Genomic DNA, 15,507 nt, shown 5'->3' on the forward strand with positions numbered 1-15,507 from the left:
GTATCCTTAAATGACACTGGAAGTTTTGGGGAATTATCTCACCTTTTTCCTCTCTGTTTTAACCCCTTCAGTCCAGTGACATTTTTTTCCTGATTAATCTTGCTGCCTTAAGATGATTTTGTTTAATTTTGAGGAGATGGGGTGAAGAAAAGGTATATTTAACTGCCTCCTGTTCGAAGTCTATCCCAAACTGAATAAAATTGTATGATGCAGCAAGAATAAAATTTAAAAACATGTCATTGGATTGAAGGGTTAAGAATATGCCCATTACTTTTTTTTTTTTTTTTTTTTTTTTTTTAAATGCAGGGTGTCCTGGGGGGAAAGAACATAGGGAATTTGAAGTAAAAAATGCCATATCAACATGTGTCTGTATCTCAGCCATTACGGAGCTGCATTTACTGATGATCTAATGGGATAAAACAACCTCCCTCATAATTCACCCATAAGGTTTTCAGGAACTGTAGCTCCATAACGATTGGGATATGGACAAATGTTGATGTTGCATTTTTTACTTGGAATTTCCGCATGTGTCATATCCCAAAAGCTATACCCTTTCCTTCTGGGACACCTTGTATAGATGCTGTCACTACTTGTTCTCTCAAACCTATATTATATTTCTATTACAGTACTTGAATGCTACGTAAATTCTGTCACTCCTTTCTTCTCATTTTGTGCCTATTATTAATGTGTTATGCAAATGCTGTCACTCTTTACTTCTCTCAGACTTTCACCATTATAAAGAAAGCTTCTGATTCTGCACATGACTCTGGTAAACCCTCAGAGACAGTTTCTGGCGTAAGTGGTAAGGCCATTGAGTTCACTGGCATGACTGGGGAGCGGAAAGCATCATCATTGGTAAAGAGGGCAGCTGTGAAAAGGGTAAAACAAAAGCCATCCGTTTCAGCAAATGAACGAAAAGCACTGAATATTCCGACAAGTATGCATAGCCTAGATATAGAAAAAATATCAGTTTTTGAGTTTCCGAACAGCAGCATAGCACAAAGGAAGATGGTACCTAAAGTGCAGAGGAGAAGAACTAAGCCTGTTGATATTTCAAGTACAAGCAACAAAACTACAGACAAAGCTAAGGACAGCAACAAAACCACAGTCCAACAGCAAGTAACTGGGAAAGTTAATGTTAATAGTAGCCAGAAAACTCACATGGCAGATAACCAGCCTGTGAAAATTGAAGTCAGTCTCTCAGTAGACAACATTCCTGCCACAAACAATAGCAGTACAAATGTGGCAAAGGAAGTGAGTGGCACTGGGGAACTGGTACAAAATGAAAGTGAAAAAAGCAGTAGTGATCAAAGTTCCAGAGGCTCAAAATATAGCTGGTCTTCAATCAGTCAAACTTCCACACCTGTCTCCTCATCAGCTATTAACAGCTCTGTGCAGAACAAGAGCCACAATAACTCTAAGCAGAGCAAAAGCCATAACAATTCCATGCAAAATGAAAGCCATAAAAGCACCATTGACAAGAGCAGTGTAGCCTTAACTCACAATGGGTCATCAGCCACCCGTACCACTGCATCTGTTGGCCTGTCTAATGTTAACATCTCAGTGACAAAACTCAATCATGGGAAGGATAAGCCACCCACAACTAGCACAGCCTCTAAAATTAACATCTCAGCTGCCAAATTCAGCCTTGGGAAGCATAAGATAACCACACCTAGCACATCCTCAAAAATTAACATCTCAACCACTAATCTCGGCCACGGGATGGATAAGAAAACCACAGCTAGCACAGATTCTAAAATTAACACATCAGCTACTAACATGAGCCATGGGAAGCATAAGGCAACCACCACTGCCACCACCTCAGTAAGTGTCCCTCAGAAGCATAATGGTTCGACTACCGTAAACAAAGCGCTCAGTTCGTCATCAACCCTTCGTGCATCCCAGTCTGACTCTGCTGCTCACCAGGTTATAAGCCAGTTTGCCACTCCATGTGAGTTTGTTTTGGCATACAGATGTGTTGCTTAAGGGTTGAACATGGTTTTCCTTCTCAGTTTTTGTGTTGAGTGAGTATGTCCTTCCGTTTCATGTGTTCTTGAAGTGAAGTGTTTGTTTTTTCCATTCTTATAATTCCCATGTGAGTTTGTGTTGGCATACATTTGTGTTGCTAAAGGGTTGAGTATGGTTTTCCTTCTCAGCTTGTGTGTTGAGTATGTCATTCCATTTCATGTGTTCTTGAAGTGAAGTGTTTGTTTTTTCTTTCTTATGATCCAGTTTGCTGCTACATGTGAGTTGTGTGTTTTGCATTCAAGTGTTTTATGAAAGTGTTGACTATGTTTTTCCTTCACTGACTGTGTGTTGAGTGAGTATGTCCTTCCTTTTGTTGTGTTGTTGAAGTGTTGTGTATGTTTTTCCTTCTCAGAGTCCAGTTTGCTACAGCATGTGAGTTTGTGTTGGCTGATGAGTGTTAATAAGGTGTTTTGTGTGTGTGTGTGTGTGGAGTGAGTATGTTCCTTCATTTTGTCGCATTACTAAAGCGTTGACAGATTTTTTTCTTCTCATGAGCCAGTTTGCTATTCCTTGTGAGTTGTCTGTTGGCTTACTGTATTTTGCTAAAGAGTTGTTGCATACTGTATTTCCATCTTGACCCATGTGTTGAGTGATGTATTCTTCCTTCTTGTTGCACACTAAATCCTCAGTATAAGTTGCCATTGTGACATCTCTTGAGACAGTAAATCCACAGTACAGTAACGAAAGATTGCCTGTTAAAGCCCCATTGGTACGTTTGTGTTTATATTCAGAGACCATTGGCAGTGGTGTCTTGTGTAGGTTATTTCACGTGATGGCAGGTCTCATATGTTATAGTCTTGAGCCATTCCCCTATTCAGTCCCATATCCTAAAGGTTCCCTGAGTGTCTTTTCATTCTGCCTCTGATCATTTTTCTCCATGTATTTGGACCTGTGATCCTCCATGGCCAGTCACCCTCCTTTTTTCTCTCAGCAAGCCCAGGCCATCTTAATGCACCAGTTTGCATCTCATTTATATCTCTTAAAGGGAGTTTCATTCAATTGGTAGTCCCTCCTCCTTTCCCCCCAGTATACCTGAACATCTTAACCTACCAGATTACTTGACTACTCAAATGTCTCTTATGGCAGAATTTTAAGAACCATTTGTATAGTTAAAGTTGTGGTATATTGGAATACATACATACCTAACTAAACAATGTGGACTGCTTGTATACATATCCTTCCTCTTCATCATTTTGTCGTGCATATCCCAAATTAATATGGCCTTCCCCAGTGTATGAGTATGTCCTGCTCAAATGCTGTGTGTATTTTTCCTCGTCAGTGTCATGTATGTTTTTCCACATATCAGTGTTGTGTGCATTTTTCCTCATGGCATTATAATTGACGTTTTTCCTCGTGCCAGCTTCTTGTGCATTTTTCCACATAGCAGTGTCATGGGTGCTTTTCTGCCTGCAAGTATTGTGTGCGTTTTTCCTCGTCCAAGGTTCATGTGCATTTTCTGTCTTGCCAGTGTCATACATTTGTTCTCATGTGCATTTTTCTTCATGCCGATATCATGTACATTTTTCCTCATGCTGGTTTTATGTGTGGTTTTCTTCATGCTTTGGTCTTCTTTTTTCTTCTAGTCTTGAAGTTTTGTATTTCGTTATCTAATAGCTTGACTTGGGTCTGTTGTTGTATTGTGTTATGTGTTTCTTGTATTGTTTTATATGGTTTGCCTTGAACTTTTTGCACAAGTTTATTGAATTTCCACTAAATTTTCTTGTATTGTAATTATTATTATCATTTATTTTATTTTTTTAAGACCTTTGGAGTTTGAGGTCCCATACTGTGAACTCCTCATATTGTGAACTTGCTTACATGTTGTAAATACTCCATCTCATATTTTGAACTCTTTCATCTTATTGTGAATGCCAGCCACCCATAATTTGAACTTGCGTTTTCCTTATTTTGAACTCTTTCCTTCCATATCATCAACTCTTGCTCTTTCTCATATTTTAAATTCCTAGTACCTTCATTTTATGGAATTACCTTTTTACTTGTCTTAAACTCCTCCTGCCCATGTTTTAAACTGTAAAAGAGATCATGGTACCGGAGGGATTCACTTATTATCCTTTGTAGACTACCATAACTTCAAATGTTGATAAATTTTCATCATAAGTACCATAACTTTTAATTGGTGCCTTGTTTGTGGGTGTATATGGTGGGGATGGTTGGGGAATGGATGTATGCACTGTTATAATTTGTTTATTTTGATTATACATCCCTTATATTGTGGTTGATTGTATTGTATATAATTTAAAGTATTTTGTGTAAATATTTCTTTAGTTTATGCAGTATGTTTTTCATTTTCATTTATTTATTTATTAATTCTGTTTTGTTTATTTTTATTATTGTATTTATTTATTGTTATATTTTCTTTCATATTTTATTATTTGTTTTTATTTTATTGCTGGTGATGGGACTTGAGTGTGGGGGTGGAAATGTGGTGTGGGGTTGAGTAGGAAGCATTCTAAGTCAGTTGATGAATTCTTGGGTTCAGTACTATATTGGAATTTTGTATTTTTCTCCACTGAGAAAAATACAACAAAGTCATGTGGCATTTGCATAAATGAAATATCAGAGTGCAGTCATAGCAGTTAAAGGGTTCTATTTAGATACAGTACAGGATTTCTTAAACCTTTGCTTTAAAAAATTTCTCTCGGTTGAACACGCTTAATTGGGTTTTGGCATTATTGAAATACCTAAGTGTATCTGTATGAACAAAATAGTTTATAGAGATCTTTTTTAGCCATGTGACTTGTGAAACTTGCTTTAGGTAAAGAAAATTGTCAAATCTTTACCTGAATGAAACACTAAATTTGGTAACTTCACGGATCAGATGGGTTAATAGTTAGCACATACAGTTGTGAGTACAGTACAATATAGTATTGGACCTTCATATTCCTATCTACAACTTTAGAAATCTGAATAAGATTTAAAACAATTAAATATATAATATTTTCAGGTAGATTAATGCCAAAGTACGAATCAAATCCTTATTATTTTTTACTCATCAGTATTGAATGCTTCCTAGTTAATGCTTATTGGTGTAAGATATTTTTAACTACAGTTAAAATTAAAGGTGCAAAATTTTTCTGTAATAAATACAGTACTTTGTAGTTTTAGTATTAAATTACAGACAGGTAGTGTGTCTTGTACTGTATTTATGTATGATTTTTTTCAAAGTTTGTCTAAGCCACAGTTTTACATAAAAATTATGGCTTTGTACACTCATCTAAGAGGCTTGTATACCTATTAGTACAGTATTTAATATTTATTATAGTACATTTATACAGTACAGATACTTTGCTTCATTATTAGGATAGCAGTGCAATATTTAGCTGTGTTAACTCACTGAGCCTAGGGATGTCATAATTTTTTTTTTTTTTCTTGTCATCAGTTGATGATTATATTTGGGTTAGAATAGACTTTTGAACTAGGTTGGTTACATATAGCCTTAGTAAACCCCTTCAGTATGAGATACCTTTCATAAGTTAGATAAAATAATCTGTAAGTAGCAAAAATAACCCCAAAAATATGTCACAGGATTCAAGGCTAACCACAGTTCGTACATTTTACTTTTGTTCTTCTTCTCGTTTTTATTTATTTTTTCCCCAGTATAAGCTAAACAAGTCACACATTTCTGTCAGGCCTCCTGGCCAATAAAATTTTCTGGTGATAGCAAATTAATTTATAACGTGTCACTGTACTGCAGGGGTAATTGGAGATTGTTGCTAACCCTTCATTACCAGTCTTTATTTTTTTTTATTTTTTGTCTTTTTTTTATTTCCCCAGAAGATGAATAGAGTAAGGAAAAACAGATTAAACCTCATACCATACAATCTAACTCACCAGGTAGTAGTAACAAGAATGTATGAAAGAAGTCATTGTACTGAAGGGGTAACAAAATATTGTATTTAAATTTCCTTCATGAAAAGTGTCTTCCATAGCTAAATAAAATCATCAGGCAGTAAGAGGAATAAAGTACAAACATATTGAAGAGGTTAACATCACTGGTCAGTATAGTAAATGCAACTTTATTTAGATTAGAATATTTAGCCATGATTCTAGGGAGTGCATTCTTATTTACTGTATGTTATTAATATTTATACAGTAATAAATGCAGTCTTATTTATTATTAGAATAAATGCAACTTTATTTAGCAGTATAGTACAGGAATTTGCAGTCTTGTTTACCTCGTCATTTTTCAGTATAGTAAGTGGAGTCTTATTTTACCACATTAGTGCTGTATAGTAAATGCAGGTTTATTTACCACAGCTGCTGCCTCTACCACCACCACCAAAATTGAACCTGAAGCTGCCAGTCCCTCCAGCACCTCCACAAACACCTCAGCCACAGCTAAGCCACCCACCACAACAACCACCACCACCACCACAACCACAACCACACCAAGACCAAGGAAACCTGAGGAGGAGGGTTTCTTGACCTATCCTGAATTCAAGTGAGTGCATTTTACTTTTTCTTTTTTCTTTCCTTTTTTTTTTCTCTTTTTTCTTCTGTCTTTCTTTCCTTCATTCTTTCCTCTTCCTTCTGCCCTTGGGTGACTCTACACTGAGTGACAAGCCAAATGGTTTCCTGTACACCAGGAAACCATTTACTATGCTGGGTGGTAACTATATAACCAAATTTTGGCACCTGGTGGTTTAGTGGGTAATTACAGTATTGCGCTCCAATCGGATTGAGCCGGTGAAGGTTTATATCCAAGGGGTGGTTGGGGTTTATTGCTCATGTAATGCCACTCAGGGATAAGTGAGGCTGGCCACTCTCATCTTAAATGCCAGGACCAACTGTCTAGCCCCGGGCTCCTACGCTCCTCATGGTGCAACGTAGGATTGGATGATGGATGAATTTTTTTTCAGTATCCTATGGCTAACCCTGGGGTGAATAAAATTGTATGTTTGTTAATATAGAGTAGGTTCTAGAGTTATGTGTTTGTTAATATAGAGTAGGTTCTAGAGTTGCCCTGACCTTGATGGGGATGATGGTACCAGTACTATGGTAACACATTGTGGCTCCTGTGACCAGCTCCGAGTGGAATAAAATTGTCCAATGTTAGATGGAATACAATACAGAGTTGTCCCGAATATGAGAGGGATAATGATACAAGTTTGAGTACAATCAGGCGCTTATGACTCACTGAGCTGAATAAAACAGTCTGGCATTAGCTGGTATTATTTTGTTTTGTTTATAAAGGCTCCAAAATGCATCAACCGTGATCAACTAATGGTGGCTGTCCATGGTACTCTAACACTAGCAGTCTCTCTTCAGTCCATTGTCTCTGAGGTCACAAGTATGAATGCATAAAGATTGAGAGAAGACAGGAATATTAGAGGAGGTAGTTCTTGGTTGAGCCTTGGAATGGAACTGAGAATTTTGTTAGGTGCATGTAGATCATACAGTATAGCATGTGGAGTGAAGCTGATTTATTTGTATATGTTTATTTTATTTACTTATTTATTTATTTATTTATTTATTATCTTTTTATCTGCATTATGAAATTCCAAGTATTTGTGGTTGGCCCTTGCAAGCAATGGTAACCTTCGGTGCCCATCTTTATGGGAGATACTGCCCCTTGCCAAATGCTGCAAGCCATCATCTTTCTTATCCATCCAACCCTCTCCTCTCCACCCATCCCACCCTGTGTCTACCCCACCTTCCCCCCCAGTCACACTTCTTTGACTCATACCTTCCCACCCTCAGTGCTGCCACTCATATAGTATACATCTCCAAAAGGTGTACTGCACTTCATTCCATTCCACCCCACCACCCAACACCATCTAAGCCTGTCCCACCCACTCCAGTCATTCCTTTCCACCACCATTCTTTTTATTATTATTATTATTATTATTATTATTATTATTATTATCAAGAGTGAGAGCAGTGGAAATGAGTTATTTAAGAGGAGCCTGTGGAGTCACATGGAGAGACAGGCTGACGAATGAGGATATAAAGGAGCGTTGTGGTGTGGATGTGGATGTGATAGGAAGCGTTATGAGGAACACACTGAGGTGGTTTGGCCATGTGGAGAGGATGGAGGGTGAAAGACTGGCGAAGAGAGTGTATGTGAGTGAGGTGGAGGGGGGAAGAGGGAGGGGAAGGCCGAGGATGAGATGGAGGGATGGGGTGGAGAGGTATATGAGAGAGGGGGGTGTGAGTTTGGAGCAGGGCAGTGAAATGGCGGGGGACAGGGCGACTTGGAGGCGATTTGTTTGTGGCCACCCCAAACGAGATTGAGGCGTCTGGCAATAGATAGATAGATAGATAGTTATTATTATTATAAATATTGTTATTATTGTTATTATTATTATTAATATACCACCCCAAACAAGATTGAGGCGTCTGGCAATAGATAGATAGATAGATAGTTATTATTATTATAAATATTGTTATTATTGTTATTAATATTATTATTATTATTATTATTATTATTTATATATTTATTTATTTGCTGCCCCATCTTTGACTTGCACTTTATCAGATTTTTTTGTTTCTATAACTTGCACCTAATCAGCCTTTTTTTTTTTTCTTTTTTTTTTTTTTCTTTTCCCCATCTTTGACTTGCACATAATTAACCTATGCGCAACACCCATCCTAAGGTGAATAAAATTGCCCTGAGATAGCAAGAAAAAAGTGCAAAGTATGTCATTGGATTTAAGGGGCTAGTATGTAGTTTGTTTCTAATTTATTGGGGACTTAGTAATGATAAGGAAATAAAAGTTTATCAGTAACAAAGAATGTAATTGGCTTGTTTTTACATAACAACTGGACTATTTCTATAACTTTAATATCAAGTTGTGGCCTTATGAATTCAGTGAGCCTTTGTTATGCAGTAGGAATGAGTCTCCTTGGTTGCTAGTCAAGTTAGCCTTACAGTCCAACTAAACTTGGCCATGAACTGACCTGAAAGGGGTTAGGGATCTTTGTCAGGTCAGACATGCAGTATAGCTGTTTATTTCCTACAGATACCACCACTACGAAGCCCTTGAGGAATACCTGCGAGATCTGGCAGCCAAATACCCGAACCTAACCCGTCTATACTCAGCCGGTACAAGTGTGGAAAGACGAGAGCTGTACGTCCTTGAGATATCCGATAACCCGGGAGTGCATGAGCCGGGTAGGTTAAGGAGGTTTTTATATTTATTTTCATGTTTTTTGTTGAATAAATTAGATAAATAATTCTTCATTTACCCCTTCTGCTAATACAGGATGGTTTTATTCAGCTTAGGCAAGACTCCTTTGATATGAAGGTTTATTGCTGAAAGGAGAATTGGAACACTGTAGGAATGTATTTATGCCAACACTAAATAATTGTACAGTATGTATTAGTAGTAGTAGTAGTAGTAGTGGCCGTAGCCTCAGGTTCATCTGATATGTGAACCCAGTGGACTGTAGGCTGAAGTTGTCCTCCTCCTACAGTCCACCATTCTCCTTTTAGGGGATAGGGAGGTAACCTAGAGACTGATATAACTGGGTAGTGGAGTCACCCAGTTATATTGATGCCATTTCCTTAGATCAACAAACTTAGCTTCCCAGTGCTACACAGGTGAACAACTAATTTCCCAATGCCACACAGGCGAACCAGAATTCAAGTATATCGGGAATATGCACGGGAATGAGGTGGTGAGTCGTGAGATCCTGCTGCTGTTGGCACGATACCTGCTGGAGGGTCAGGCCATCATCCCACACCTGGCCACACTTATCAACACCACCAGGATACACATAATGCCGTCCATGAACCCTGATGGATTTGAGAGAGCCATTGAGGGTAAGATTTCACGGCTTATTTAAAAAATTTTTTTATATATATCATCTTAAATGTCGGGACTAACTGCTTAGCTCCGGACTCCTACACTCCTCATGAGGCAATGTAGGATTGGATGATGGATGGATGGATATATTTTTTTGTAATCAGCTGTCTTATTCATGGATCTTGCTTATCCAGTTAAATAGTGAGATGTGGCATTAGATTCATGAGAGTGGTGGCTGCTTTAACATGATACTTTGAATATTCTCTTTACCTGCCTGAAGAGTGATGATAAAACTGTGTGAGTGTAGAGGTATGACTGCTTTTGGCTTGGTATATAACATGGAGGGTCAGGTCAACACCCCACGCCAGGCCACACTCATCATCACCACCAGGATACACATTGTAATATCCATTAACCCTGATGGATTTGAGAAGGCCATTGAGGGTAAAATAGCTTTGAATTGTTCTTTTATTGTAATCTGAATGCACCCCATCCTTAGATGAAAAAAAGAGGTCTGGGTGATGATGATGATGATGATGATGTAATCTTATCTAATTTATTCTAAAAATGATGCCATGTTTCCTCTTAAGGAATCTTTGTATTGGGGTTGGCCATGGTACAGCTGATGTTCTGTATTGACTGGAAGCTAAACCAAGTGCCAGAACCAGCTAATTGCTCTCCAGGAGTTGCTTGAAGCTGTTGGGAAAAAATGAAATTTGGGATGTGTATTGTAACATTGTGAGAGTCTGAGTTTAGACTTTGATTCATTGTATAGTCACTCAGAAGAAGGATCACCAAGTGATTGTGCTTGTGACGGAATGTTTCCTGCCTAAGAGTGACGACTGAGTGGCCAGCTACCAAGTATGCAGCCACATTTCACTCACACAGTAATACCTCCCGGTGATGATGGTAACCACCCCATCTGTTACAGTACAGTACTGTAATTAGTGGGAAGTAGAGTTTGGTTTACAAGGATGGTGACTGTTTTAGCATTGGCCATTGACTATATATGCACTTTCAAAATGATGGTACAAGTATTTGATTGGGGAGATATTACTGGTGTTGGCTCAAAATTATAACCATCTGAGGGACAAGCCATTATACCACACTACCCATACTCATCAGTACCAGCTGGATACACATATGCCCTCCATGAACCCTGATGGATTTGAGAGGGCCATTGAAGATGAGGGTTTATGCCTTTATTTTAGTGTTACTGAGGTGCTGGAGCAGAACACCTTCACATGATGACACCAGTATGATTGGCAAGTGAAGTTACCTGGTTATGCAAACATCCTTCAGTCCCTTCCCCATCCCATGAAAGATGGATGCTGGCCTGTGGTAAGGGGGCATTTTTTTATCTGCAGTCTACTATGCATACAATCAAATGAACCTGGGGTTGCAGCTGTTACTACTGTACTTTGAATTCCGTTTCATACTTTTGGATTCTGAACACCTCCTTTACTAATGGGAAATAGGGTAAGATTGATGAGCTTGGTGGTTTCTCTGACACAATCCTTGGAATATTCTTTACCTGTAGTACCTTGAGTATGGTGATTAAAATGTTTGTTTGGAGAGATATTACTATTTGAGGGACAAGCCATTACATCAAATGTGGCCAGACTCATCAGTATCACCAGAATACAAATTATATCTTCCATAAACCCCATTGAACTGGAGGGCCATTGAAGGTGAATTTCAGTACATACTATTCTTAATTTTAATATCTGAAGTCCTTTTTGCATTTCTGGATGATGCATATTTGTGCGTCATACCTACTTCATTTACTTGTGGGGAAACAGCTCGCCATCTGCTCACTCGATGTAGTGCTGCTCTCGGGTGTCTGCTCTTTCTTTTCCTCCATCCTTCTTTCCTTCCATCCTCCTCTGTCTTTGTTTCCTTCATTCTTTCCTCGTCCTTCTGCCTATGGACGACTTAACACTCCCTCTTCTGTCTTTCTTTCCTTCATTCTTTCCTCTTCCTTTTGCCTGTGGGTGACTCTACACTGAGTGACAAGCCAAATGGTTTCCTGTACACCAGGAAACCATGTGCTACACTGGGTGGTAAACATATAGCCAGATTTTGGTGCCTGGTGGTTTAGTGGGTAATTACAGCGCTCCAATCGGATTGAGCCGGTGAAGGTTTATATCCAAGGGATGGTTGGGGTTGATTGCTCATGTAATGCCACTCAGGGATGAGTGAGGCTGGTCACTCTCATCATAACTGTCAGGACCAACGTGCCTAACCCCGGCCTCGTATGCTCCTCATGAGGCAGTGTAGGATTGGATGATGGATGGAAACAGATTTAGATTAATGTGGATGATAAGAGCTTTAGTGTGGGGCTTTGAATATTCTTTACTTACTTTACAAATGAAGATAAAATGGTAAGTTGACAAACATCACTGCTACATGCATCAACACCACCAAAATACCAACATTATAGCCTTTATGAACTCTGATAGATTTGACAGACCCATTAAATGTGAAGTTTCATTGCATGCTGTATTTTCTTCTTTATCTGAATCCTTTCTTGTATTTCTGGATGATGATTGTTTCTGCATCATGTTTACCCCATTTACTTGTTGTTATTAAGGTTTAGTTGACAGGGCTGGTAACTGCTTTAACATGAACCTTTCAGTATTGCATGTCAGTGAAAAAGTATGAAGTGAAAGATATTGCTGTTGCTGAGTTTATGTATAACTGCTGAACAGCCATGGATGTAGTAGATCAGTGGTCCATAAGGGTTAAAGTCCATGTGGTGGTTGGAGATAAATGGTCATACAGTGCTACTTATGGGTGAATGAATGGTTACTCTCACCTTAAACCTATGGACTGAGTAGCTTATCCCCAGGCCCTTGTGCTCCTGATGGTGTTGTAATGATTGCATGGTGGATAGGTGAGTGGATTATATGAATGGACTGGAAAAAGGCTGTGATTTGGCTTTGGCTCAGAAGTAAAGGCACAATAAGCCATGGGAAAGGCAAATGGAAGAATAGTGATAGAAGAGATAAGGCAGGTGTTCATATAGCTCATTAATGGACAGATTTCTTTATGAGATGGTAGAGGATTTTTGGATGGAATATTACCATAAGATAGATAGTTCTTGAAGCAATGGGTAAGGACTACAAGATACCGGTATTTATGGTATTTTTGGTTGTGGGAAATGCATATGGTAAGGTGAACAGGGAAGGAGCATAGAAAGTGTTATGTTAAGGCGCTCAAACATTGTGTGGCCAATAAGGGTTTAGGTCGAAGGGGGTATTTGAGTTTTTTGCTCCTTTAACATTATTCAGGAATGAGTGACAGGTCAGTTTGCTCGTAAATGTCTGACCTAAGAAGCCAAACTCCAGGTCTCCAAGATACTAAAGAAGAATAAAGGAAAGGTTGATGATGAGGTTAAGGATAATGATGATGATAACAGTAATGATGATGATGACAATAATGATGATGATGGTAATGATGATAATGTTGTTTCCCCAATACAGGTGACCGTGACAGCATCGTAGGTCGTGCCAATGCCAACAATGTGGACCTGAACCGCAACTTCCCCGACCAGTTCTTCCCCATACAGGTATAGCAGTTCTTGTTCTTTCTTATATTGCTTTTAAATAACTTTGTCTGCCTGAATGTAGTTAATCCTCACTTAACCCCGTCAATCTGATGCCATCTTTTTGTGTTTTATTTTTGAGAGGTCGTTCAGTTCCCTTCCTGTCCACTAGGTTCAAGTTTCAGATGAACCTGGAGCTGCTGCTACTAATACTTGTACTAATGCTAATACTAATACTACTGTAATACTAATACTGCAACTATCTCCAGATGATTTTATTTAGGTTAGGCAACCCCCCTAGTATTGAAGAGGTTAAGGAAGGCTATATCTAACCCTTCCAGTCTTGTCTTTGAAATGTTCACTAAAATAATTGGGCAGCAACAAAAATAAAATGAAATATATGTAATCACACCAAAAAGAATATATATGTATGTATATATATATTTTTTTCATTATTAACAACTTCAGTCTGGTGATGGTACCATGACACAAGTTAATTTGATTTCTTTTAATTTGAATATTGCTGGGCACTGTTGATCCTTTTGCTGTCTCTCTGTCTATTGCCAGACACCTTAATTTTGCAAGGGGTGGCTGTTTGACTTTGAGTTATGGTAATTGTTTTACGAAGAGGGGCACTAACCCTCTGCCAACCCACTTGTTGACACACAGGGAACACGTATGGGTTGGTTTTATGGTTACCACCTAGCATTGTAAATGGTTTCCTGGCATTCAGGAAACTGTTAAGTATGTCACTCAATACAAAGCCACCTGAAAAGGAAAGAAGAGTAATAAGAAATGACAGGAAACATGGGAGAAATAGGAAGAGAGGAGGGCAGACACACACTAAAAATGATAAAGGTGAAGGAAGAAGTATGCAGCACAACATTAAGTGAGTGGTTGATGGTTGCCACCTCCTACCTAATACAGTATTAACTTTCTTATAATGTAGCCATATTATTTTAATTCATCCACCTTAACTTGCTGGAGAATTGTCCTTTTGCAGCTTTTTTTCCCATTGTTCACCCGCAGAAAAAGACAAAACTAAAGCACTTTATCATTTTTAATCATTTTCTTGTGACTAGCACCACATTCTAGTGATACTGTTGAAGCTCAGCCAAGTTAAAGTGTTCAGAATATAACTTAAGTGATCTAACAGGGAGTGACACAACCAGAAACTGCGGCCATCATGTCGTGGGTCCGTTCGTACCCGTTTGTGCTCTCAGCCAACCTGCATGGGGGCTCCCTGGTGGCCAACTACCCCTGGGACGACAACCCTCTTGGCCGCAGTGGAATGGACTCGCCCAGCCCCGACGATGCAGTGTTCAGGAAACTGGCCAAGGCTTACTCATTTGTGAGTATAAGATGTGATGAAAAAAACTCCAAACTTGTATAACTTTGTAATGTAAAGCATCCATGTCTGTGTGGAGCTTGAACCCATCTCACCAGTGTGGGTCTAAAAGATGTGTGGCTCTTATGTAATAATAGCGTTTATCCAATTGAATCCATACACCCTGACCTACTGCAGTGTGGATGATAGCTTCTCTGATCACAATGGTTCACAGTATCATCACAACAAACTTCTGTTGCAAATCATCACTGTTACTACCCACGCTCCCTCTAGTATTCATTTTCACCACCTCTAGTTGCCCTCTCTCTTGTACTCCTCCATTGTGTCTTTCCACCTTCTTCTCAGTCTATCCCTCCTCATTCTTTCATCACCAGTCTCCATTCCTAGGCCTGGAGGGGCTGGGTTTACAATGGAAGAGTTGAGAGGTAGGATGGGATTGGAGTGTATTGGTGTTGTAATGAGGAGAGGTAGATTGAGGTGGTTTGGACATGTGGAGAGGATGGGGGATGATAATTGGGTGAGGAAGGTGAGAAGTGTTAATATTGGGGGTGGGGTTATGAGGGGTAGACCGAGAAAGACATGGGACGAGGTCATTAAGTGTGACCTTAGGGTTAAGGGACTGACCAGGGAGGCTGCAATGGATCGTGCAGCGTGGAGAGCCGCTATTAGGTGACCATGGCCGACACATGCAAGCGTGTTGGAGCCTTTAAAAACGACGACAACAACAGTCTCAGTCTTTCCATCCTTATACTCTCATTAGCTACATTTTCAAGTCTTCTTTACCCTGTTGTTCTGCCTCATTCTTGATTGTCTGT

The 15,507-nt window shown here is 39.1% G+C and overlaps 1 protein-coding gene across 1 annotated transcript in view; it reads left to right on the forward strand.

Moving 5' to 3' along the window:
• The window catches only part of LOC145416100 (carboxypeptidase D-like), an 89,452-nt gene that overhangs the window by 27,363 nt on the left and 46,582 nt on the right, over window positions 1-15,507 (forward strand). The window contains exons 7-12 of the mRNA XM_080285191.1: window positions 6,346-6,490; window positions 9,012-9,163; window positions 9,623-9,814; window positions 13,283-13,368; window positions 13,489-13,491; window positions 14,501-14,695. Coding sequence (XP_080141317.1) covers window positions 6,346-6,490; window positions 9,012-9,163; window positions 9,623-9,814; window positions 13,283-13,368; window positions 13,489-13,491; window positions 14,501-14,695 — 773 coding nt within the window. The remainder of the gene's footprint in view (window positions 1-6,345; window positions 6,491-9,011; window positions 9,164-9,622; window positions 9,815-13,282; window positions 13,369-13,488; window positions 13,492-14,500; window positions 14,696-15,507) is intronic.

The sequence above is a fragment of the Coenobita brevimanus genome, chromosome 104 (assembly GCF_032717465.1).
Source record: "Coenobita brevimanus isolate Jiangsu-jjx chromosome 104, ASM3271746v2, whole genome shotgun sequence".
Taxonomy (NCBI): domain Eukaryota; kingdom Metazoa; phylum Arthropoda; class Malacostraca; order Decapoda; family Coenobitidae; genus Coenobita; species Coenobita brevimanus.